Source organism: Natrix helvetica, assembly GCF_964273705.1.
Source record: "Natrix helvetica genome assembly, chromosome: 2".
Lineage (NCBI taxonomy): Eukaryota > Metazoa > Chordata > Lepidosauria > Squamata > Natricidae > Natrix > Natrix helvetica.
The window spans coordinates 253,233,940-253,261,275 of NC_138552.1; the positions used below are offsets into that span (position 1 = coordinate 253,233,940).

At 38.3% G+C, this 27,336-nt stretch overlaps 1 protein-coding gene across 1 annotated transcript; it reads right to left on the reverse strand.

Moving 5' to 3' along the window:
• Nucleotides 1–7,920: 7,920 nt before the first annotated feature.
• TTL (tubulin tyrosine ligase) lies at nt 7,921–26,970 on the reverse strand. Its single transcript, XM_081943704.1, has 7 exons — nt 26,164–26,970; nt 19,553–19,631; nt 15,881–16,113; nt 14,844–14,979; nt 14,313–14,582; nt 12,369–12,512; nt 7,921–8,743 (listed from the first exon to the last, which is right to left on the reverse strand). The coding sequence occupies exons 1-7, from the start codon at nt 26,318–26,320 to the stop codon at nt 8,626–8,628; spliced, it is 1,137 nt and encodes a 378-aa protein (XP_081799830.1). The 5' UTR covers nt 26,321–26,970; the 3' UTR covers nt 7,921–8,625.
• Nucleotides 26,971–27,336: the final 366 nt, after the last annotated feature.

Sequence of the window (27,336 nt, forward strand, 5' to 3'; positions counted from 1 at the left end):
GTACGATGGGTATAAATGTAGGAAATAAAAAATACAAACACGAAACTCACAAAATAACAGAGAACACCAAACAGTCCAGACACAAAGCTGTAATTTATCTACTGTGATTTACATGTTAAAAGCTATAAAACAGAGTGCAAGAACCTGCCACTCTGAATCCAGCCATCTGTTTACTGGGTTCATGGCCCTCTTAGTGGGTGCTTGGGAAATGATGTGTAGCTGAATTCATGCATTGTATCAACCCCGTTAGGGAGGGGATGTCTTGAAGGAGGCTATATAGTACACCTCTTCCTCAAGAAATCATTGAAAATTCAACAGTTGTCGAATTTTCATCAGTTTTCCAATTCTAGGATTCTCTAGACTCCTTTCAATTAATAATAATACTTCATTAAATATACGGTAAATGATGTCTGATTCCTAGTAATTCTTAGGTCTCAAATTGAGGCGTATTATGGAGCATTGTTTGTGCTTGTTAATGACTTCTGATGGACCCAGGATGAGAGTAGTACAATCATCCTGGTTTTTCTTGAGCTCTCAATGGCATACTATCTTTCTTGATCACCAAGAAGTAGACTTGAGGGTGGGGGCACTCTCCTGCAGTGTTTCTTCTTTTTCTGAGCTGTTCCAGTCAATGGTGGCACTAGGGGGGGGGGAGATTTAACTCCTTGATGTGAGGGCTTCTGCTCTTGCCCCTCATTTCACATGTAGATAAAGCCCTACGTCTGTAATCTGTCACTTCAGAGTAGGTGTAAAGCGGTATAGAGGTAGCCAGGAAAAAGCCTTTATCTAAACACTAGCGTAGTTCTGAAATGGAGAAAGAAATGAGACAGAAATGCAAGATTGTGCAAATTGATTCTTTTTGATATAAGAGTGAGTGAGAATATTGGGCTTTTCAGATTTTGTTGTTATAGCCTTTAATAATAGAATCATTTAAAAGGTATTTAAAATATGGCTGAGCTCCCCCTTTCCCATATCTTGGGGATAGAACGGGTAATAAGTCTCCTACTGGATTATGCATGTTGAGATGGCTGGTTTTCTTTTATAGACAGGCAATTTTCTCCTTTGTTATATGGGTTTTGTATGTTTTTATTGTTGTAAACCACCCAGGGTTGCCATGGAGTTGGGTGGCCTTATAAATCTCATATAAATATTTATAAAGCTGCCGAACTGTGTGATTATTTGTTATTCATAAATAAATAAAGGCCCTAGTATTATCTAATGGCTATTTTGTTGAATGCTAGAATAATTTTTTTAAGTTGCCAGCTAAATAAACAAAAAATCCCTATGAATTATAAAACTAGAGCAAAATAAAATCATTCAATAAAATTGTGTTTCATAGTTTCATATGTAATGAAAAGGCAGAAAAATGTATTGCATTTCAATTAAGAACAGGGTAAGTACAGTAATACATGGATGAAGTATAGTCAAGAGGAAAGATAGAAGGAGTCAATTTAAATCATATTCGTTATTAAGCAAGTATTTAGATTGATAATTATCAGTTGTCAACCTAATACAGATTCTGCAGGATCAGAGGAAGGTAAATACAATCACATTTTTACTATGCAGTTTGTGGTATTGCTACATCTATTTAAAAAGGTAATACAATAATAAAATAAAGCTAATTTTAGGAGGGTTAGAGAATGCTGTAAAAGGCAATTATGTCATTTACATGTATGTACCCATGCTTTCATATATTTTAATGCATCTTTATTAATTGAGGCAAACATATATATGGTCCACAAATAAAGTCAGATTTTATATTTTTAATTCATTTAAGAGAGGTTTGAGTACAAATATCAGCAATACATGCATTGCTTACAGTCATACAGTATTCCATCAGACACAAATATATAAAACCACACTATAACTTTCTGAAGACATACAAAAAAATTAATATGATGTAATTTTAGAGAGTGTGTATTCAGTTCTGAACTTTTTCAAACAGTATAATATGGAGGCCTGATTCCAGAGTTAATTTGGCTTGGAGGCAGAAACAGCATGAACGTGTTAGTAATTATCTGTATGCCATCCTCTAAAATTGTAGTCACAATATATTTTACTCTTGTTGACCCAGCTGTTGTAAACTAGCACAACTGTTGTAAACTAAAAAACCTTTCCTACAAGTACTGTAAAACAGTATCTTATGGTTATAGTAAAGTTTCATTATGTCTCTATCACCAATAGAAAACCTAACCTTTGAAGGACTACATTCATATTTATATTCATTTAATATTTTTAACTTAACAGCGTATTGCATGACAAGTAGAACAGAGCCTAATATGTTCTCCAGCAGGGGTGGGTTCTGGCAGGCACTACTGCTGGTTTGCTTGTGTGTGAGCTTTGAATGAAAAACAAGATGGCAGCGCCTATCGTGCCGCCTGGAGAACCGGTTCAGGAGCGTGGCAGGCCTAGATTGCTGTCAGTTCGAGTGACCCAGCCTACCAAACCACTACCGGTTTGGCCAAACCAGTCCAAAACGATAGGAACCCACCATTGGCCTCCAGTTAGTTAAAATAATTCAACACACACACACACACACATGAGAAAATCCAAAGGAGGAAAGGATTTGTTGGTTTCTGTCACATTCTAGGAGAAAATATTTTATATATTTGCCATTTGATTGATCACAAAGGAGCTATACCTTCATCTCAGCAACGCTGTGGTGCAGTGGTTAATTTTTTGCATTAGGTTCAGATAGACCTTGATTCAAATCTGCCCTGAACCACAAATGCTGAGGGATTTTGGGCCAGCGATGCACTCCTGGTTCTAACAGGGAGAAAAGGATGATGCGCATGCAACCTTAAGTTTCTAGATGAAAGGCAGGATATGCACGTACTACAAAAAAACCTAGAAATCCAGTAGGCAATCTACAATAAGGGAAAACTTTGGTGTACATTGTGTTTACATGTGTGTGTGCCTTGACTCCTGGCAGCTGCCTGGACTTACGGTATCTCTGCAGGGTTTTTTGCCAAGATTTGGGGAGTGATTGCTATTGCTTGCTTCTTGGGACTGAGAGAGCGTGACCAGCCCAAGGTCAGGCAGGTGGTTTAGTGCCTAGGGCAAGATTAGAATTATCTTCTAGCCTGGAAAACTACACCAATAGAATTTCTGCCTACTATATTTGCTGAAGGCTTAATCACAATTAAGAAGGAATGCTGACAAACTTACCTAGTTACTAAAATTAATTAAAACTATCTTTAATTTTATAATAGTCTATTATTATGAGGACCCAGATTGTTGAGAGCAATATGCTGACTCTATAAACGGCTTAGAGAGGTCTGTAAAAGTACTGTGAAGCGGTATATAAGCGCTATTGCTATTAATCCATGGCCATTTTCTTTCCAAGTCTATTCCATCTACAGGCATCAGTTGGAGGACCCCACATAAATGGTTAAGCAAAGCAAAACCAAGTTCAAAGTTAGTAATTAGTGGAAACAAATCTGATGCCAACCTTTGAATAACAGTTCAATCTTATGGATGCTTATTTTTGAAGAAAGGGACTATTCTACATAGACATTCATAGAATTGTAGTTTGGTGCCATATGTATTTACTATTTCAAAAATCATTGTAATTTTAAAGATTATTATTTTCCAGTGTCACTATCCTATTTGGGGGGATGTTTTCTTTTGCTTTTATCTACTGGTCCTCCCTTCCATGGAAATTCCCAAATGCCTCTTGCCCACTCCTTCCAATTTCTTCTATAGGACTGAAGGAATCTGAAGAGCAGATTCGGATAGCCCCACCAGAGTGGAGTGGACGGAAAGAGAGAAATTTACTGTATAAATGATGTTTGTGTCACATTGTGCCCCTTCCTCCATTAGCAAAATACATTGGTATGTAATTAATTGCTTAAAAGAATTGTGCATGTTCAAAGAACTGAATCATTTCAGTGTGCAAAGCTTTTTTAAAAAATAAATAAATCTAAAATATTTGTTTCAAGTATTTGGTGAGAGTTTTGACCTTGAAACATCTCCAAAAGAACTGAAATGACCTGTTTTATTCTTTTAATATGTTATTAAATTCTTTGCAAAACACTGGTGCTCCATGGTAACTTAGTATCATATCTTCAGGGAGGAGAGCTCTGTATAATTAAATAAAACGACATTAACAAATTTTGCAGTGCAGCTGTATTTAAAAGACAGAAATAACTGGTATTAACTTGAAAGGCAGAGATACATCAGCTTACCACTAGTGCTTTAGTCATGAAATGATTGGGCTTATGTATTTATGTTTTTATTTATTTAATTGGCAGTTGTACATGTTCTTTTAGCAGTCTTCCTCAACTGCTCTATCCAGAATTCCTATCCCCATCATTGTCAAAGCATTACCAAAATAGCTGGATATTGTACATGAACATTTGGACATAACACACAACCTCATTTTTTAATGTTTGCTATAGAAACAAATCAGGTTCATTCATTTATTCATTCTTGAACAAACTTTCCTATTTAAGATAATATTTTTGCCAATATCTATTATACAAAACTTCAATCACTTTATGGAACAAATGTTCTGAGTATATGAGTATTTATAGTTTAGTGCTTTACTACTTAACTGCTTTGAAAAATTGTAGATCCCCAGTTCCCTAATTCTGTTGGAATAAATCTACTGACCAAAGGATTTTCACTGCCTAATAATACTAGCATGCATGATTCCATCACATTATGAAAGACACACAAATCAGATACAGTGTAAAATATATACCCAATATTAGAAAAGGCCATACAGACAATTGCTTAAGGTGGAATACAGCCCTTTTAAGAGATTTTGTTTTAAATAATCAGGTGTGCTATTTTAATATTCCTATATAAGGCTTTCCCAAATACTTACAGTATTAAACATTGAGTCCAAAAGTTAAAAGTAAATTCTGCATCTATGAATTATTTCATAAAGTTATCCTGTATAGCTTCAATTTTTGCCTGCTGCCTTAATTTATACAACATGTATATAAAGGAAAATAACATTGTACTGAATTTTGTTTTTCCTATGCAAAGACTGAATGCAAATAATACATAATTTGGAAAAAAAAACATAGTAGTTTTACTGACAGTTACATCCTGCCCTTTCACCATTGAAATAACACTATAAAAATAAGGGGAAAATTATAATTAATGGACAAACAGATATGACAGTGTGGTTACAATAAACGTAAAACTATGTTATTTTTTTAAAAGAAGCATGAACACTAACATCTATGTAAAACGAGGCATATCCTAAGGACACCTGGATGCCAATACTTAGTAATTACAAATAAGAACTGAACAGCTGAAAGGATATTCCTCAGGACATCAGTTCTCAAACTAAGCTTACCTAGTAAACTTAGGACATTGCATAAAAACTTAGAGTATTAAAATAGCTAGTTTGGTTTTTTAATTCCACTTTTATTAATTTAGTAAATAATTCGAGGTGGCAAAGATACCTTATACTCCTTTCTCTTAATTATTTTAATGTCAAATAAAGATGGCAAAGCAAACATCCTCAGCTGAAAAAAACCTGTGACAAGGAAAAATCATGAATATTCCCATCCCTTACGGAATACTATATATTTGCAAGCACTTCACTTAATTTTTATTAGGCCAACATTATTTCATTATATTCAGAGTACATACTTGCAAGCCAGTCAATCAAAAACCTGTTATTCAAGAGGAATTCTGGGAGTTGAAGTCCACACTGCCAATTCCTTACCTCTATCTGTCCCCTTCATGAATTCTATCCAGGACCATATTCTCTTGTGTGTAAACCTTTTCTCCACTCTACAGTATTATAATTAACCAGATAACCATTCTGATTCAACATCTCTCCTTGGTTTTAAATCCTAATGGGTTTAGTTAAATTTCTTCTGCCTGCTTGAGAATGTGACTGCAAATTTTAAGCATAAGCCTATGTTAGTCAATACAAGAACAATACAGTTTATACTCTATGAATGTACACAATAGTAGTAATAATATTGTAATTCCCATCCAATCTGAGTCAGTCTGAATACAATAAGATTGATACCTTATGAATGTAATAATTAGGAGTAATACTATAATTGTCTTCCAACAAGTCCCAATAGTTATTCAATCAATTTTCCTTTTTTTTTTTTTACTTCAATAGAAGCAAGGCTCTTAACTGGTGGTTTACATCTGCCAGATCATGCTCATTGGTCCACTGTCAAATGGCTAATTTTATTTCATCTTCCTACATTATAAAGCTGTCCTGCAGCTTTGGCCTAAAATATTATAGCATGCAACATGCAGTGGTATCTAGAATGACAATGTATGTATATAATATGTCTAACGATGTTAACAAGAAATATTAGCAAAGTGTGTTGTGGCTGTCTGAATTTTTAACATAAGGCTATGATCCAAGTACCTGTAGGTAGTTTCAAATAATTGAACCTATTTATAAGTAAGTACATATTAGTTCAGGATATACATTTGTAGGTAGTGTCTCCTTTTCTGCTAACATTCTGAAGGCACTAACATCATACAGTAGACTGTTTACAGTACACTATTTGCTATATTTGTGACACCCGCATGTTTCCCAAGGAATCATGATAGTGTAGTTATGTAATCTGAACTGTTTTGCCTATCTCTTTGAATATTAAGAGAATTCTTGCCTTAAACGTTTTCAGGTATTTTTTTCCCATTGCACTTGGCCTGAGTAACATGTTTTGCTTAAGACAGAAACTAGCAGTCTTGCAAGGAGACAGTTATTTTTTTTAATGTAATAAATCACACACTAAAATAAACTTGTTAATTTTAGGATCAGAGGGTCTGTGGATTCAGTGCCTTTTGTAAATATACAAACTGTCAGAGTAATAAGGAGAAGTTCTCTTCTCATAATGATAAGAGAATGCCTGATTTATGGAGGTCAGGCATGAAATAGCTCTGGGAAAGTTCTATTTTAATATTGAGAAAGGATATTTTACAGCGATAGGCTATAAAAAATCAGTTATGCTGCTTCATTGAATGCATTCTTGCTGACTATAAGTTTGCATATCCATGTCAGCCCTAATTTTAGAAGAGGCCCAATGAAATGAAGAAATAAGTGATATCTGGTCAGACTCCATTCTCTTCCTATGGACTGACAGCAAGTTCCCTAGATCCAACCATTCTCCTGTGTACTCTTTCTCTAGAAAAGCAATAGAGAGAATGCTGGTTCTGAGTGAAGAGTCTTCACTTCTTAACTGTTAATGTATATTTGGCTGGGTTCATGCATGGTACAATTTATTCATTGTTATATACCACTTTTCCAATAAGACAAAACATGCTAAGCAATTATGTAGCTTGTTTAATTTGGCTCAGTTTATGCAAACCAACCAATTGTGATGTAGTAACAAATTGTAGCATAGTACAATACCTGAACCTAACTGCATTATTTTGGGATTACTTAATACTGGCAAGAAATGCAGAACTGGGATAAAACAATTGGCTTGCCACTTATTTGGGAGATAGGAATGACCTTTCCTCAAACAATGATCTATTCTAGTACCACTTTGCTTTCTGCACAAGGTTTTAACTGGATTTTCAGTCATGATTTGGACTCAGTTACCATGGATGTGATTAGCATTGGTTTACTCAGATTGGACAAATTAGAAAAGGGATATGAATTCAAAAATGACAGACAGAGAAGGAATAATGTGGACTTCAACAACCAAACTATTGTTTTGCTATGCCAAGTAAACTGAGATAAAATGACTATGTTTACTTAACCCCGATTTTAAGCATGGTTTATTGAATAATGGCCTGGGTTCCATGTATTAGGATGCCTTACTGGGTGAATTCACACATCATGGTCATCGCAATACATGAATCCAATCAATATTTGTGCAACAAGGAAAGGATCAAGGCCCTTTAAAAGCTTCCATTTCACTACCTAAGAAACATTTTCATAAGATAGAAAGACAAGCAAAGAGATGAGGCGTTTTTTTAAAAAAAAAACCCACAAGAATATAATAGGATTTTGCAATTGTGCCAGCTTGTCAGAAGAAAAAAGGATAGAGTTTTGCAGTCTCCCACAGTTGATTTTTTGCAAAGAACATACTTTTTAAAAAAATGAACACACAAATAAATATATATAAAGGCAAAGATATTGATGAAACTTCATACCACGCAAAACAGGGCATCTTTTTTGTTTTAGTTTAAAAGCAACATGGTACAAACAAAACAAATGAGGAGAGTTGTTAGGAACAAAGCTAAGGCACTAGAACTGCAGCAAGTAAAGAAAGAAAGGATCCACAACTCTTTGTGGAAAAATATTCAGTCTCTTAAGGATACTGATAGTTGCATTTGCTAAAACAATTTATTAAATTAGAAGGAAAAAGATAGATAAAGACAAGACTTGATCATACCCCTGACATTTTAAAAAAATGATTATGTTGTTGTCCTCAAACATAAAGATAGGCTTCGGTTACAGGATTTGTTATTGAAACAATGCTTTAAAACATTTAGAGTCGATGAGAGCTTTTTGGTTCATCTGGGGCTTTCCTCTGAAATGTTCCTCTTCTGAAATAAAAAAAATTATGCCACTTTTTCCCTTCTTCTTTTTGGCATGATGTGCAGATGCAATGTTCAGTGCTTCTTGGTCTTCCCTGGATCCAAACAGGTGGACGCTTTCCAATGTGTTCATTTTATCCTTAATTATGACAACTTTATAAATACAGACGGTTGGTTCTGTTTTTGAATGGTATCATTCAGGGGAAAGATGCAAGAGATGGCTACATCTACGATACCTTGACAAAGCTCTGCATAAAGTTTCCTAAAAACCAAAAGGTGGAAAACAGTAATTAAAATGACACTTGTAAAATACTGATTAACATCTCAAACATGGATCTACAAAAACTGCAATCTTGGCCCTATCAACAAGCTGATTTCACAAGACTATTGACTTACTGGTTTTGATTATGCTCAGAAGCGTCCGTATTTCTTGCTGAAAGTTACAGCAGGTGTACATAAGATTTTAAGTGTGGGCTTCTTTTCCTCCACAGGAGACAGGAATTAACCTCTCCCAGAAGACAAGAATAGATCCCAACTGTTAGATCATTGCTCCTGTGCTGACTTGAGCACGTTACTTTATTTTTTCCCACTTCATAAACTGCTGTTAGAACGATAGGCGGGGATATCCAACACCTGTCCCTGGGGGCCTCTGATGCCAGAGGCTACAAAGGAAGCCACTCTGTACTGGATTTTTTTCAAAACCATTTCCTTAGAGGAGAAGATTCAAGATGCAAGGCAGTTGGACTTGATTATAGTAATGATGGACGCAATACTGGATGACCTAAAGGGCCAAGCAGGATACCAACCTGTGGAAGATCCATCTTTATGATCACTAAATATTGACACCATCTTAATAAAGAATAGTGGGATTGCAAATGACCTTGAAGGTCTCTTAAGTCCAACACCCTGAGCAAGCAGGAAAGCCTATACCATTTCAGGCAAATGGTTGTCCAATATCTAATTAAAAACCTCCAGTGTAGGAGCATCCACAATTTCTTGAGGCAGGTTGTTCCACTGATTAATCACAACTTCTGAAGGCAAGTTGTTCTACTGATTAATTGTCAAGAAATTTTTCCCTGTTCTAGATTGGTTCTGTCCTTGATTAATTTCCATCCACTGTTTCTTGTCCTACCCTCAGGTGCTTTGGAGAATAGCTTGACTCCCTCTTCTTTGTGGCAGCCTCTGAGATATTGAAACACCAGTATCATGTCACCCCTAGTCCTTCTTTTCATTTAATTAAACATACCCATTTCCTGTAACATTCTTCATATGTTTTAGCCTTCAGTCCAGAGGAGGGTTGTTTCCAGTTCGGCCAGAATAAGGCGAACCGATAGTAGCGGCGGCGGGAGGTTCCTCCCACCTACCTGGACGCTTCTGTGCATGCGCAGAAGCGTCGCATGTGTGCAAGAGAGAGAGAGCGTGAGCGAACCGGTAGTAAAAAAATTGGAAACCCACCACTGCTTCAGTCCCACAAACATCTTTGTTGCTGTTCTCTGCACTCTTTCTAGTCTCAACATCTTTTTCATATGGTGATCAAAACTGGATGCAATATTCCAACTGTGGTGTTATGAAGGCATTATAGAGTGGTACTAACCTGATCTGGATTCTATCCCTCTGTTTATGTAGCCTAGGACTGTGTTGGCTTTTGGGGGCAGCTGTAGAACACTGCTGCCATCTTGATGACATGTAATCAATGAGCACTAAGATGGTGTAGAATCCAGCAGATTTCCAGCTCACTGTAAAATCTCCACAGTGAGTGTTTTGGAGCCTTCCTGAAACCAAACTTTTCATGTTGGGAATAACTGGGTTTGGAGACTGACAAAGGTGAAGTAAGACGACTCTGATGTTGGATTTCTTCTTTCAACGTTAGAGTCCTTTCTTTACCTTTGGAGAGCAAAATCCATGGACATTGGGATATTGCAGCAATTAAAATTTGGAATATCATATTACTCTAAGAGAGTAATAAAATCCCTTCCACTGTTTATCTATACCCTGATTTTTTTTAAAAAAATGTTTATATGTTACACTGTGTTATTAATAAGCTTACTTAATTGCAGTAAACTTATTTAGTTGCATTTAGTTGACATCATGGCTGAGAGCCCAGTTTACTTTAAATTTCATTATGATTATCATTTATAATCTGTTAGTTGATCTCAACTAGGCTCAGAATAAAGTCTATAAATTTCAATTGAAAGATGAAGGTTTTGACTTTATTGTGTTGGGAAGAGAATAATTTTCAGGTTCCCAATCAATCAAACATTTGCAAGGTTTCAAAATGAATGTCAACAACCATCTCAGTAAGAGTATTAAACACATGCACAGACAGCAGGTGCTAGCCATGGATCTAGGAATGCATCAAAACACTTGCTCTTTATCACTGCGCCATTGTTTTTCCTAATACTAGCTGAAAATAGCACCTTGAGCTATTTATCTTGAGCCACTACAAACAGAAATGAAATGCTAGTATACTTCGATACTAATTGAGCTCTTTGTCACAAAAGAGAGTTAGTGGTAACTTCTTTCTCCACTTTAACATCACTGGAGGCGCCTTTTTGAACTGATCCTTTTGCATTTCAAGGAATTTCACTGGATTTTCTTTCATAAATATGCAACAGTTGCAGTCTCCTTTGAGCTTCTGCCTGCAAATACTCCAAGCAGTTCCTTGGAAGCAAAAGAAAAATATCCATTCATGCAGTTGCCACAAATGGAGATCATTTGCTTTCCAATATGTCTTTATCCAGATTTCTGTAAGTACCTCAAACAGACTTGCATTTATTATGCTCTACTTTTAAATGATTCCAAGAACAATAGTAGAATATCATTTTGTATATGTTCTATATTCATCAATCTCATAGTGCAAGGTAGGAAAATATCTCCCTGCCACAATACCCTGAGAAATAGCTGCAGATCAGTTCTATGGAAAGATGAACCAATAGAAAAAAGGCCCCTTCGTACATTAGGTCTTTCCCATGTATTCCTTAGCAAAAACTCTTCTGTTGCATATTTTTCATAGTTCTCCAGCATAAAGCAAACATAAGAAAGCACAACGGATGTAGATCCCCTAAATTACAGTATTACTGTCTTACCACATAATTCTATTTGATCTGATTTCCTCAATTTAGCTGTTCCCTAGAAGTGAGAAGAGATTGGGATAGGATTATCCAGGCAGAGGGTTTCCCAGTTGGCCATCTCCTTTTTTGATTACCTTAGCTAGAATGAACAGAAGCAACAGCCAGGCTGATGGATCTTGCCGCCAGCTAGGCATTCCCAACACACAAAAATATTTGGGACAGTCCAAGACATTTAGAGCCAATCAATCAGGGCTGCTTGGAGCATCAGGCAAGAAAAAAATATTTTAAGGGAAGGAAGAATATCCAAGATAGGCAGGAGTAGGCTAGACTGTCATGCTTTGACCTTGGCAGTTGTATAAAAAATGCAGCTTTGAATGATGGCCTTCCAGAAGGCCTCATGGCTTTGCCCTCTGGCCTAGGAACAGACAGTGGTACAAAGCAGTACAATAGTAAAATGGTTGTACTGTTCCTGAATAGATTGTGGTCTCCCATTGACACTACCCATGTGATTTTTAAATTGTTTTTAACTTTTTGCTTCTACGGCTGTTATATTTTTTTGAGGGGAGGGTTTACTATTGCTTAATTTTGTAAGCCACCAGAGTAACAAAGATGAAATGAGCAACTATTTAAATCAGATTGAATCAAATAAAACCCAGCAATGAGGGAAAGGGGGGGGGGGAACTAGAATCTATAGTCCACCTACCCAAATGCTGGCTAAGGACAGTCTTATCAGTTCAAAACAAGTTTACAATAAACTCTAAGGAAGTCATTATGCACCATTCACATTTTCAAGGGGACATTTAGAAGAATGCTTACTGGGCACATGCAGGAGCACCGTTGACTTCAATTAGCCAAACTTTCAAGTCCTCATCCACCATGAAATCAAAACCAAAGAGCTGGAAACTCTGATAATGAAGATGTTTGGTACTGATAGCAGGTTCTATACACATAAGGCAGCTTCTGTGAATAGAATGAAATATTCCATCATTGAATTATTTTAAATTATGCTTTGTCCAACACCTACAATATTTAAATCAGGGTACTAAAAAGAAATGCCAATGCTGAATATCTTTGCTTAAAATAACAGTAAAGTCACTGAATGGGGTAGGCAGTAGAATTCACTCACTGTATGGGTTCACAAATTGCATTAAATCCATAATGTACTTTTATAGTTTTGACTGAATAACTTGTGTGAACAAGTTACGTATTTATGGTAGATTTCCAGGACCCGTTTCCCAGTTGTTTTGGGATTTTCACTCCATATAACTGTACTAGTCAAGGTGGTGGGAAATTGTAGAAGTTGTTTTCCAGGATATCTGGACTCCAATAAGTAAATGCTTTTGTATGCAATACCTAAAATCTACACTGTCCAAAATTAGCAAAACATACAATGAAACAGTCAATGGAGGGTTTTCTTTAGAAAGACGGTTAAGGTAAGCCAAATTCCCTTATAACTGTCTAAAGTAAAAGTAAAGGTTTCCCTGTCCAGTTGTGTCCAACTCTAGGGGCGGTGCTCATATCTGTTTCTTAGCCAATGGAGCCAGCATTGTCCAAAGACTCTCTTGGTGGTCCTGTGGCCAGCATGGCTATATGCCAAGAGCACGGAAGGCTGTTACTTTTCCACCAAAGTGATACTTATTTATCTACTCACATTTACATGCTTTTAAACTACTAGATGGGTAGGAGCTGGGCCAAGTAATGGAAGCTCATGCCATTGCACAGCACTCAGGTCTTGAGGCTGGGCTGTCAGCTTTCCAGTTGACAAGCCTGGTGTCTTTAACCACCTAAGTTTTATTTTAGGAACTGTATTACATGTTTAAATGTTTCGTCTTAGCATAAACGTTTGCAAGCAGCATTCCGTGGCAGGTAATGGACTTTACATGATGCAAGTCATCCTGATGATAATCATTAAGGGTTTTTTTATGGAAAGCGGGCTTGCTATAAAGTAAGGCACCTAGAAACTCTGTGCCTGATTAAACTTGCCTTATAGTATAAACATACAAAATGGTAGAAACATTAATTACAGGTGGTCCTCGACTTACAACCATTTGTTTAGTGACCATTTGAAGTTAACAGCAATGAAAAAGTTATTTCTGACCTTTTCCACACTTACAACCACTGCAGCGTCCCTTTGGTTACATGATCAAAATTCGAACAATTGGCAACTGGCATGTATTTACGACAGTTGTTGTGTCCTGGGATCATGTATCACCATTTGTTACCTTCTGACAAGCAAAGTCAGTGGGGAAGCCAGATTTACTTAACAATCACGTTACTAATAACAACTCTGGCACGAAAGGACATAAAATGCGTTGAAACTCACTTAAGGCTGTCTCGCTTAGTAACAGAAATGTTGGGCTCAATTGTGGTCATAAGTCAAGGACTACCTGTAATGGAGGAGGAAATTGTTGGGTATTCCTAAAATTGTTTTCATACAGCAAAAAAAAGGGAGCTAAATATTAAATATCACTGCAAATATATATTAAATGCCACTGCTAATAGAGAAAGACTGTGTGTATGTGTGTGAGAGAGGGAGGGGGAGAGACTGAAAAATTCCTGTCCCTTTTCTCCATTCTCTGACACATTCACAATTCAAATTCCAGGGGAAACTTCCCACAGCCTCCAGGGACCACATTTGATGTCTTTGGCCTCTTAGCCTCTAGTCTCCGGTTGTTAGAATGCAGATAATATATGAATAATAATTGTGCAAAAAAGCTTCTTGCGGATAGGCTAGGATGAAAATACAAGACAAATACATACCTTATTATATTTTTGACTTGCAGTAAGATTGTATTTTCTAAAGTAACGTTCAAAGTATTCACCAAGTACTGATTAAACTCTTCAAAAAACATTTCATTCCCTTCTTCATATCTCCCATAGTTTTTAGAATATTCTTTCTGTATGCAGTGATTGGTCAAATGACATGTTTTGTCCAGGAAATTAGCACTATTGTAAGGTTCTGAAGAGGTCCGTAGAACACCTTCTCTGTAGAGGTAGATGCTATACTGGTGATCCACCAGGACCCAACTTCTGAAAGTTATAAAAACAACTTATTACAGTGTATAATTTTTTTTAAAAAAATTAGGTATCACGATTCCAAATCAGAAGAATCAGATTTAATAACAAATATCTGATTGTACGTGGTAATTAAAGTGATTTAAAAAATATTTACATAAAACTAAAAAAGCAATACAAGTGCATATATCCACTCCATTTGAAGAAATCTAAATTGACAGAAAATTAATGAAAAGCACCTCAGGCACAAAGTATTTTTAAAAAAGAAATCATTACCTAATATCAAATTTGCGATGACCTGGTTCTAAGAGCATAGGCTTCTCCAGGTATTTTTGAATCACATGCACTTGTCCTTGATTATCTATAAAATCTAGAAGTTCAGTAGCCTCTGAAGAAATAAGAATTCCTTCACCTAATTGAAAAAAATAAGGAGTTGGATAGAGACGTACTAAATAAAACATCAACAATTCAATCCTAGCATTCCTAGAATTGTAACTCAAAACTTTTTGGGGAGTTTAACCTATAACTCTTGAGTATCAATAGAAGAGATAGGAGAGTAACTCAGGGTTGAATTATGGAGATCTCGATCATCGCTGAGCTTGACTGTTTTCTTGTAGGTATTTCATTACCTGGCTGGAGCATACCTGAAATCAAGGAACTACCAAGGAGAAAAATATACCCCACAAACACGGCAAGCTCTGTAAATAAACAGAGAGCAAGTCCCACTCTCTTCTAGCACTGAAGATGTAGCCAGGTAATGAAAGGTCTGCAAGAAAGTTCAGTTTTCTAGGCCGCTAGTATAGTAATAAAGCTTTGACTGCTGTTGCTGGACCTCAAAAAGCAGACTTGGTTACTTTTCTTACTCAACTATCTTTATCAGTGGAGTTGTGGTCTCAGAAGACCTGCAGCAAAGCTACCACACACTATTTGACCTTAGGGAAGGGAATAATTTTAAACTGGCTTTAGTATCAACATTCTCTCTATCAGTTTTAATCAAATTATGCCAAATTATTCTGGTTGAATGCGTATCAAGCTATACCATTATTTATTTTACCCATGGTTTGTTAAATAGGCCACAATTGCTAAAGTATCCCAATAAACCCAAACATTTGATTGAAAAATGCAAGTTTTTGTTCCATGAGACATACTAGGTATAAAACAAACACATCACATGGTGGCTTAGCACAAAGTAGTAATTCTTTTTATTAATAAGCCATGGTTTTTATACTCCATGGCTCCCTAACATCTCTTGAATAAATAAAAAACTATACAAATGAAAGTAATGCATTCCAGAGTCTTTGTCAGAAATTAACCTTTGGCTCCTGCTGAAGATTTGGCTATCCACACATTTCCTTCTCCACTATCTTTCCTCTTCTGATAGGATGACAGAAAGACTTCCCTTTCATCTGTTCTTGTGTTGTTTATCAGATGATGAAGCCCATTCTCAGCTGGAGCTACTGGTGTCTTCAAATTAGTTGGATAAATCACATAGGATTCTGGAAACCACGTGCAAGCCTCCACCAATTCAGGACTTGTCTTGATTAACCTGGAGAGAGAGGGGGGGGCGGATAGATAGATAGATAGATAGATAGATAGATAGATAGATAGATAGATAGATAGATAGATAGATAGATATCTTAGCTGGTCTTGTTGATTTAAACATATTACTTAATAAATATATTACATCTTTCATATAACTACTGCCAATTGCCTCCAGCCCATTTGGATCAATCAAATCATTTCTGTTTTTCAGAACACAGTACGGAAATGAATACAGCAACCCAGTGACTCTATTTCTCAATGCATGTATTTCCAAAACTATAGGAAAACTTTTTTTTTGGAAAATATTCCTATGATGAAATAATACATTCTCTATTCCTTAGTCATCTACGTATGTCTTAAAGGACAAATGCAGCTTATTAGTAGACCAGTAACTTTGCATGTAGCCGCTTCAGTTTCTTTGATATCTAGACAAGGGAAAATGCTTCTCAAAAACTCCTGATAACTATTGCTACTCAAGATAGTTAATACTGGGGTGGGTGCTGTTCTAAAATATCTGTCATGAAAGACATGTTCCAAAAACGGATGTCTTCTTCAAACCCATAACATAAGGCTCAGTGACTGAAATTGAAACAATCAGTATTATGATCCCTAAGAATGAGGCCTCCTCCAGAACAATACTTCATGCCAGTTTTCAAATACATGCTATTATTCTATATTAATTAGATAATTAAGGACTTTATAGCCCTTCCTGTCTACATATATAAATACTCATGATAGGCCCTGTGCACCAGCTGCTTATGAGCACATTTTGATACCTTTTGAAGCCCCTTTTATTTCCCTGTCATTAAAAAGACAATTCCAGTGGATCAGCCAAAGATCTCTGGCTTTCTGATGCCACAGCAGCCAGCTACTCAACTTCTAGGAACCTCATAGAGAGGACATGGGAACAATTGTTGTTATTTCAAGTAATTATTGTATTCGTGAACATGATGATCCCAATCATATATATTTCACAGGTGTAGGTATGCTGGTCTTGTTGTATTCGGGTTTTTTCCCGTGTAAGATTGAGATTGTCTTGCCAACGTTTCAGCCCCACCCACCACCCAGGCCGTTACAACACGAAACAATAGACACACAGCCAGTACCAATCAGCACCAATCTACCAATCATGATACAACCACACAACCAATCATTCCACTTACTGAAATAAAGCCAGCACTCCCCCCCCACCAAGATTTATAGAAAGACGGCAGCTCCGATCACACTTTAAGCCCAAAACCCAGCCTGAAGATGGCGAGCGAGACCTCGCTGAAACGTTGCCAAGACAATCTCAATCTTACACGGGAAAAGACCCGAATACAACAAGACCAGCATGTGTGTGTGTGTGTGTGTGTGTGTGTAAAATTATAAAGCTATTTTAAGGTGGCATCCAATGTATTTAATGACGCCCTATATGTAATGATCTTTACGATTTAACTGTGTCCTAAATGAGTACATCCTTTTATCTACCCCCAAACCTCTCACCATTCAACCCCGGTTAGAATTGTTCAGATTTGATGTTATAAGAAAAAGAGAAAAAGCATCATGTTCTATACACTTTTCCCATAAGAAAATGAAAGTTTCACTACAAACAGCATAAATTTTATCTTCCAAATCGTGACAAGCTCATTTTTAAAGTCCCCCCCCCAAATGATTTTGCTCACAATCAGGTGCTATCTTCAATCAAATGTCTTAATAATTCTGGGATAGACTTCCCAACTCAACTTGCACTCTCCAAATATGTTGAACTTGTAACTTTAAATCTCCCAGGCATTGTCAAGTTTTGGATGAAGTAAATGGTGAAGTAGCTGTAATGACCAATTGCCTGGCAGCAAGCTCAGTTTAACAGAGTCCTTCTGAATAAAGGAGAGGATGACAGATTCTTCTCAGATGGCTGTTCCTCATGAGGAGACTGCAGGTTAGTAGTCATTCTGCAGGTCTTAGCACCAGGAGACAGAAAACTACCAAGCTCTTAACAACAACAGAGCTTTTAAGGACACTGCATAAGGACACTGGACCTTGTTTTCTAATCACCCTAGGATTTACAATTATTTTATGGTTAAGCGGTCTTCCAAACAACAATTTGAAAAACTACCTGGTGAATAGGTAGTGAGTAAAACTTCAACTCAGAATAGAAGAAAAGCTAACTAGTAACTTAATATAAAAACCACCATAAAGCTGAATAGGAATTTAAGAATGTTTTTAATGGATTAATGGACCAGACAGATTTACTTGGAGAGCAACAAATATTCTACAAATAATTGGTTGGAAAAGACAGATTTGGAATCAAATTTACCAACGGTTTAAGGAAGAAGATATTCTTGTTGTGCCAGTTAAAATGTCTAAAAACCGGTTATACATTTTGCAAGATTTTAAATGAATCCTAAAACACAATAAAACATTTGGCAAAGCCCACAAACATTTTATTTTATGTTTCAAGAAAGGTCAGAGATTAGAAATGCCAACCAGAACTTAATGGATTTCATATCCTTAAGGCTTATTACTATATGTAAATCAACAGAGCATAAAGGTCACATATAATCCAAATGTGTATTATCCATTAAAACATGCCCTCTAGCACTCTTTTTCACTGAAAGAGAGTGGCCTGTCATGCAATTTTTAGCCAAGCAGCACAATTCTACAAGAATTATAAAGTAATACCTCTAGTCATGTTATTTATTGATTTTTTAAAATATATATACTTGGCTTTTCATAGCCTTAAAAATTGAAAGAAAGCTCTAACCTTCAAGAAAAGTATTTGCTTTGTTGCTATTAAGGAAAATGAACAGAAGGTTATCAATTACATTCAAAAATCATTCCAGTTCCCGAGATCTGTGACCTGAAAGTAATTATTGAGCATCCATATCTGAAAATGAGGCAATGCCAGTTTGAAGTCACAAGGCAGCAGCAAATTTCCTGTATTTGAAATTAATTGACCGCCAATGGCAGCACTGAGAAGGTAACCAAGAGGAGAATTCCAAGGGATTTGTTCCCTAAAAGGCAACCAGACATTTAAATAAACCTAACTACATACAGAGTAACAAAGCAGCCGCACAGCAAGCACAAATGAGTTGCCCTCCTGAAATCCAATGTCCACAACCATTTTACTTTTACTAAGATGGAGAGCATAATACTGAATTAATTTTATCTACACTTACGCTTGAATGGCCTTGCATTAAGATCCACAACCTCTTTATTTTTACAGATAAATAACATATTGGCTTTGACTGCTCATTTGTATTCACATTTTTTTCTTTTTTCTTTTCTTTTTCAATAAGCATTTGGAATGCAAATTGCTCTTTTTCACATCTAAAACAGTTGCAGTGATTAACCAGTAACAAGCTGAGCATCCCACCTTCGATGCAGGCCCAACTTCAGGAGATTGACAAAAGGCAGCATGGGCCCCACTATTACATGTAAACAAGCAAGCAACATTATCTTACCTCACTAAAGAAGCTTTTCGACAAAGTTTATCAGCCCCTCTGTAGTAGTTCACCAACTGTGTAAGTCCAGGTTCATGACCTATGAAAAGGGAATGTTAATATCCATGTTGTTTGCATTCTGGAAATGTTTTTAAACAAATATAAATAACCATTAATATAGATGACACCATATGAAATAAACCATTGCAGTCTAAATATTTTGCGTGTCACTCCAAAAATCCCCAAATATTGTTATTTTTCTTCAGATTGTTATTTATTGTCTTCCAGGTTCTCACTTTTGGAGGCTATAATTCATTTTTGCAATATTATAGCTCCTTGCTTTCTTTTTAAAAGACAGTCTTATCTACTCTGCAACCCAAACTTCCCTTCCCTACCATAAATATCCCTCATCTCCATTACCTAAGGATACCATGCAGCACTTATACTCCTTGTTTGAAACTGTGTGGAATGCCCCAAAGTTTCCAAACCTGGACAAATTGCATCATCATCTGAGCCCTTATTCAAAGACTAGTAAGTCCAGTACCATTCTTGACAGGTGGACATGAACAGAGACAAGTTGCATCATCATCTGAGCCCTTATTCAAAGACTAGTAAGTCCAGTACCATTCTTGACAGGTGGACATGAACAGAGACAAACAACCACTATTAAAAAAAGATGACAGCCATGCAACATCAGGACACAGTTTCTATCCTTTTATATGTGTCTCAACACTGGAGACAAGTATATCAATGGCAAGGTTTGTATCATGATCTCATAATATAATTTTGTCACTTTCTCCCCTCCGATGGACAAAAAGCTTCTGCTAATGCAATCCATTAGCTTTTTAAACAGACCTCTCTCACTGCTGACTCATGTTACTCAATCCTCAGTTCTAATTGCTTTGATCTCAATTCTTCTGGCAAGCTGCTCAGTTTTTGCTTTTAATAATGTCATTACTTTTCCATGCCTTCTTCGGTTTATTAAAAAAAATGTTCAAGCTTCGTATGGGATAGAAATCCCTTGATTTGTCAAAACCAACATGGGCAAGCTTTTCCAAGATAGTTTGAAACATTTGGAGCCAGCTTAGCCTTTCAAAAGCTTGTAAGACTTACCGTATATACTTGAGTATAAGCCGACTCGAGTATAAGCCGAGACCCCTAATTTTACCCCAAAAAACTGGAAAAAAGTTATTGACTCGAGTATAAGCCGAGGCTGGGAAATGCAGCAGCTCACAGTAAATTTCAAAAATAAAAATACAGGTAGATAACAATAAAATTGCTTTAATTGTGTGTGTGTGTGTCAGTTTCTCTCTGATTCCCTCCCTCACTCCCTCTCTCTGTTCCTCTCTCTGTCTGTCTGTCTCATTCACACACACACACACACACACTGTGGTCACCTTGTTGAGTGTTCCAATCACATTTGAAACACTCAACAACTGGCCTGCATTGCAGGCCAGTTGTTGAGTGTTTCAAATGTGATTGGAACACTCAACAAGGTGACCACAGTGTGTGTGTGTGTGAGTGAGACAGACAGACAGAGGAACAGAGAGAGGGAGAGAGAGAGGGAATCAGAGAGAGACTGACAAGAGACGAATCAGAGACGTACTTTTAACTACCTGGCAGCGGCGTTTTGCCTTGGGGGGCTCCTCAGAACATCCCAAGACTTCGGAGGGAAGTTTACAGCCCTCCCTCGGAACGCTTCGGAGGGAAGCTTCTGCAAAGGCGAGTGACAACAAGTCTCCCAGGCTTTAATTTGCCGAGCTGTGCGCACGCGCCTGTTTTCCACGGCGTGGAGCAGCGGCGAGATTCTGCGCGGCGAGCGATGATTCCAGGGGCCATCCGGGAAGATGAGGAACGCGAGGGGGGACCCTGCCCCCCCCACTGATGGCCCCCGGAATCATCGCTCGCCGCCCAGAATCTCGCCGCTGCTCCATTTGCATTCGCTGGCTGGGGAATTCTGGGAGTTGAAGTCCAGACATCTTCAAGTTGCCAAGATTGAGAAACACTGGGTTAGGTGGTTATAAAGTATCAATATTACACCTGGGTAGTTCACAAAGCTGCTTTCACAGGAGTTGGTAACTCCTCAAAGCCTCCATTTGCCAGGATGAGAGTTGTCTGTTTTCAGCCCGCCCCCCCCCCCCCCAGCTGTGATGTGATCCCAGAAAAAGTCATGTTTGGTTTAAGGAGTTACCGAACGGTACCATATTCACATATTTCAGCTACAAACCCAGAACATTACACATATTCTGTAAAAAATATTAAAATCATTATTATGATTTTAATAGACGCCAGTCCCTTGTTATCCCTTAAGCAAGATTAATCAAATCACTTTACTCTCGAGAACAAGAGAAACCTAGGTCAAAAGTAGCAAAGACAACCTGCACTAGAAGTCACTGCCACTATAATAGTTGCTTTAATATCAGGGAGTCTGTGAATTCCTTTGCTAGTGAGGGATTCTGAGCCAATGATTCCCAAGTTTTGCTTTTAACATAGAGGCAGAATTTGGGGAAGAAACAAAATGTAATCAGACACTGGATAGTTCAGCCTAACTAATTCCTTGCTGACAGGACTGTTGCATTCAAAAGAGAAATCAAACAATTTCCTCAAATCCATCCATTCCTAACCTTGGTATTATTAACAACATATTGATACCTATCAGAGGAGAAAAGAAAAGAAAATTTATTGACACAGTAACACAGATACCCTTCTTGGCACAGAAATCGTAGTTGTTCCAGTTTCAACCACAGGACTGAAAGACATCAGGTGTCTGACAAAGGAACCACACCAGAAATGGATTGCTGCCGGTTCAAGCTGAACCAGTAGTGGAATTCAGGCCTGGGCTGCAGAACTGGCAGCAATCCAGGCCTGCCATGCCCCTGAACTGGTCCCCTTGATGCCACCATTTTGGAATTTAGTGACTGCATGTGTGCAGAACAATACACATTGAACAGTGCATACGCGCACGTTGTGTGCGGGTTACAAACCAGCAGTAATGCCGGCAACAACCCACCTCTGAACTACACCAACATTTACACTATCCTGAATGATTTGTAGCATAAATGTTCCACAGGATTTTGCCTTCTGCTGAAAAGGTGATTTACGACTTGGTAACGGCAACTAAATTTACTCATGCATAATGAATACTTCTCTTAAATAAGCATATTTTTCTTTACATTAAACTTTTTACTTTGCTTACTCATACACTGAATAATGGCCCTCAGCACAATAAAGCACATAATCTGTTATAGAGTCAGAATGTTTATGACATTATACACCCTGGCATTTGCTGGAGCACTCATCCTATTTTAAATTAAGCAACTGCCAGCATCACTTAGTGGCTGATTCCAAACGGATGTCCTCCAGATGTATTGGACTCTAATTCTTGTACTTCCAGGCAATATACTGGCCAGGGGAGACAGGGAGGCTGACTTTTAGGGTAGCAGAGTCCAATTACCTGTTTATTTCATTCCAACTTCAAAAATAGGAGCAAAATTATTGTCAATTCTTTTTGAAATCATGCCTAAGATTTGCAGCAGATGTAAATCACAAAGTAGATACTTTTGTGGAAGGAGGTACAGTCCAGGGAGCAGAAATCTCATATGAGCACAATACCCCAAGGCAATTTCAATGATTCTGCTCCTTCTTTTAATAAATGGGCCATAAGCTTGTTTGTTTAAGCAGGATCCAGTTCAGCATAAAAATCACAGCTGCAATGTTATGGCCACACATTTGTTCTGAATGTTCTGTTTTACTAGAAAATTCAAAGGAGACCTATTTTTTGTCAGACAACACAAAAAGACCAGAGAAATATTAGTGTTAAATCACTCCAAATATCCTCCACAAAAATAGTGTTTGGAAAACAAAAGGTATGTCTATATTGAATAGAAATTGTAAGTTGCATGTAAATGAGTTATATCTTTCTAACTCAAATGTAATGAACCATTTTTCAGGAACTAAGAGTGAAAAGCAGTTCTAGAGATCTGTTAGTCCTTGAAGTACCACAATTCTCTCTGTTGCTTTAAGGCAGGAGTTTGGGTGTGATTCATTACTTTTATACTGGTTCTTGCAGTATTTTTCTTTCTCCTCTATTTTTTTCATAGCCTCAAAAACATGAGCTCCCTCACCACTTATTATTACAGGCTAAAATAGGTTGGTTTTAGTTACACTTTCAGTGTACAAAGCACTTTTACACTTTTTTCTTTTAATTAAATATTTTGTTAAAAAGCCTTTTTAAAACATTAGTCTATTGGTTCAGAGCTCACCCTCTGGAGCATGCTTTCTCAAACTTGTGCTCTTGAAATGTTTTGAAGCTACATCATTATCAGTGAGCAGGAATGGAGTTGTAGTCAATTCACACATTAGGAGGATACAAACTTGGAGAAGTTTGGAGAATCAAAAAGGGACAAATTTGTTCTAGTGTTTAATTGGAGATGGCTATGCTATTACCTTCAGTGTTAATAAATATCCTTAGCTAAATATAATTATAGGATTTGGTCCTCCTGCTCCAGTCATTCCAGGTCATTTCCCACATTCAGCAAGTCACACCATTGTAGAATTAAAAGAAGCCAATTAGGACCTCAGGTCCAATCTCCTACTCCATGCAAGAATCCAAATTAAAGCATCTCCTAACAGATAACGCTCCAACCTCTTTAAAAAAATCAGTGGAGAGCCCAGCCCTCTCTTAGCAATTGCCCTTATTCTTGGATTAAATCCAACGGGACCTCCAGATTAACCATACCTATAAATGTAAAAGCAAAGCCTTTCAGGTTGAGCTCAATTCCTTGTGTCTATGTGGAATAACCAAGTCATCTTCTTGGCAGGAGTATAATGGTAATTTGCCACTGTCTTGGGGGATGGAGGATGGGCTTGATGACTTCAGTCTACTCTATAGCCCTAGAATTCTCTAGAAGTGCCCACCTAAGTTCTAATTAAGTTCAATACTACTCAGTTTGTGAGTCCAACCAAGGCCGTGCAGAGGCCTGGATGACTGTTTCCTTCTGATGCCAGTGAAACCTGCATGCGTCCAACAATAAATGGAATGATTGTTGGGACTCTCTAACATCACAATAATATAAGAAGCTGCTATATAAAAGGAAGCCATTCTTCTTCTTTGCTTTTTAAAGACTAATGCAGAGTCCATGAACTGAATTTTAAAACAGCCCACTTGAAAATAAGCTTCTTCTTTTAAATTATAGCAAGAGGCATCTTTCAGTCCAACTCCCTAAATTCTCAATCAGTATGGCATAAAACTTTGATCTGAACTGCTCATCCACTTTTCAGTGGAAGAAAATGATTTTACAAATTTCTTCCACTGAAAAGTGGATCAGTATCCACGTAATTGAACCAATAACTTTGAACAATTCAGTTTGTTCAACAGAGTGAGAATTCAGGGAGTCAGACTGAAAGATGCCAAGTTAAAGAAGCCTGTTGCTTATTTATAGTCATTAATGGCTTTTTTGATTGAATGTTAGTATTTTTCAAAGATTACCCCAGGGTGGAAAAGCATTTCCACAATTAACGTGAATAAAAATCATTGTAAAAATCCATTACATTCATAATCCTGGCCTGAGTCACAATCTAACAGAGTCATGTAGCACATTACTACATGCATCTACTCAAAGCTAAATCCCATTTGAGGTTCCTGGCACTTGCTCCCAAGTGAATGGAGACTGCATTCTGAGTAAACATAATAAAAACACCGGGTCTATGCATACTGTAATATTCTCAACGGGTTACGGAAATTAGTAATGCTTAGAGATTTTTCCCTCTGCCTTTATTATGAATCATTTCAAGAAATATATCCAGTCTTTAAAATTCACTCTTCATAGAAAATCCAGTCTGTAGGCTATTTAAATATACCCTACACCCAGTTCAAACCAACTTGAAGAAGGCAGAGAACTCGATGCCTGATATCTGACACAATCATGTTCTATAGTTCGCTACTGGTGAGCAACATAAAATATTATTGCAAAATTTTAAAAAGGGGATTTTTTAAAAATGGCAAAAGAAGTCAGCAAAGTTGTATTCGCATTGGGGAAAAAATCACTGACATGCCAATTTGAATGCAGAATCAATTATTACAAAAGCTGGAAAAACTACATTACTGTGATTTTATTTTGATTTTAGATATCTCTTTTCCAGGGGAGGGAATATATTGTTGCAAAATAAAGATATCAATAGCAATGCTAATTTAACGGATGATTCTGCCCCGGTTTAAACAAGAAAATATATTTTAAAAAAACCCCATCTCAGTACCTGTGTTTCCCTGCAATATTTTCTAACCCCAACAGATACACCCATCCACCCTTTTTCACAACCTGGCATCCAGCTACTCATTGGCTTGCTAAGGATAAAGTCACTCCTAATGTTGCAGCAGACAACACCCCATTGCTAACATCTGCAGACCCCGGTTTGGCAGGCGTTCCCTACCGCACCCCTCTCGCCAGCACTTCCAAACTTCGGTCGTGGCATGCAGATCAGTGGGGTCTTTGGAGGCCGTTGAGGTGCCGGATCTTGGGAAAAGCCAAGAACCCCCTTCTTCCCGGCGAGCTCCGCAGAAAGGTTGCCTCATGCTTCGCGCCCCCCACCCCACCGGCCGGGTGTGCCCAGGTTCGCGCGTGCGGCTTGCTTACCCAGCCTCCCAAAAGGCAGCCTGTTTCTCTCGCCCAACATGAGGTTGAATCTGGGATTATCTCTTTTGAGCCTCTTCCATTGTCCAGTGGAGAGGAGAATTTTAGAGACTTCAGTATAGATGCTGCTGTTTTCATCTCGCACCACAAACGTGTACATCTTTGAACCGTAGTAGGTCTTAGCCTTCTAGGGGTTGGGGTGGGGGGATGGGAAGGGGTGAGGGGGAAGCCACCGGTCACTTGGAAGACCGAGCTGGAAAACCCTAATTAAAGGGGCATCAATCCCGCCCATTCACGCAAGCCGACGCCTCTCGGCTGCCTTCAAGAGAAATTAAAGCCGGCATCGCAGAAGGAGGCGCTCTTTTTGCAAGCTGGGGTGGGCGCCGCGCCGCGGGCTGCCGTCTGCTCCGGCTGAGGCGCCAGCTGAGTCCCGGACTGAAGGGGGGGGGGGAAGAAGGGGGTCGCTCGGCCCGATTTCCCTCGTGAGCCGCGCCCGAAGGAAAGCCGCTTGAACTCTCTCGGCCAGCCGCTCCCTCGCCTGAACTCTCAAGCACTTCCTGCAGCGCTGCCTACATGCTGACGACGCGGCGGCTCAGCATCCCAAAGCGGCGGCCCGAGCAAAGCCGCTGCTGCTCCTGTGGAATCCCTCCAGCTGGCGCCTCAGCCGGAGGACGCTGACAAGCCCGAACCGCCGCCCCCCTTGGCTGCAGGCGGGTAGCCGCCCATCTGCCGGGCTGCCTTGTGCCTCTAGACGCGGAGGCTCGCCCATTGCCATGAGGACTCCTCCCCAGCGGGGCCAGCGCCGAAAGAGGCGGATCCAGCGAGGGGCCGAGCCTCGGCGGTTGCCTCACGACGTAAAAAGAGTAATTGAGTCGCGCCGCCCTCTCGGTTCCCCCCACAGGCATCCCGTGCGGAACCTATCCAGTTTCAGGGTGGAAGGAACCTGCATTAGGCTGGTTTGGAAAAAATAATAATACTTGGTCTATTCTTCATCCAATAAAGTGCAAAAGGGGCTTCCGTTTTTTTGCTGCCCGGCCCATCACACGCAGCCGGAAGGAATCTTGCCGCAATCTGGCCCCGATTATAGGTTCTTTCGGGTGATTGAGCGTGGAGCGCAGAGCAAAAGCACGAGGAGGGCCCTCCTGCGCCTCTTTTCATCCCGCTAAAGCGGCGTTT

Coding starts and splice junctions, on each gene's coding strand:
- TTL (XM_081943704.1), bottom strand. CDS start 26,320: ATGTACACGTTTGTGGTGCGAGATGAAAACAGCAGCATCTATACTGAA. Junction 14,980..15,880: donor ATCTTCAGCAGGAGCCAAAG/GTTAATTTCTGA, acceptor TTTTTCAATTAG/GTGAAGGAATTCTTATTTCT. Junction 12,513..14,312: donor CAAGTCAAAAATATAATAAG/GTATGTATTTGT, acceptor TTCTATTCACAG/AAGCTGCCTTATGTGTATAG.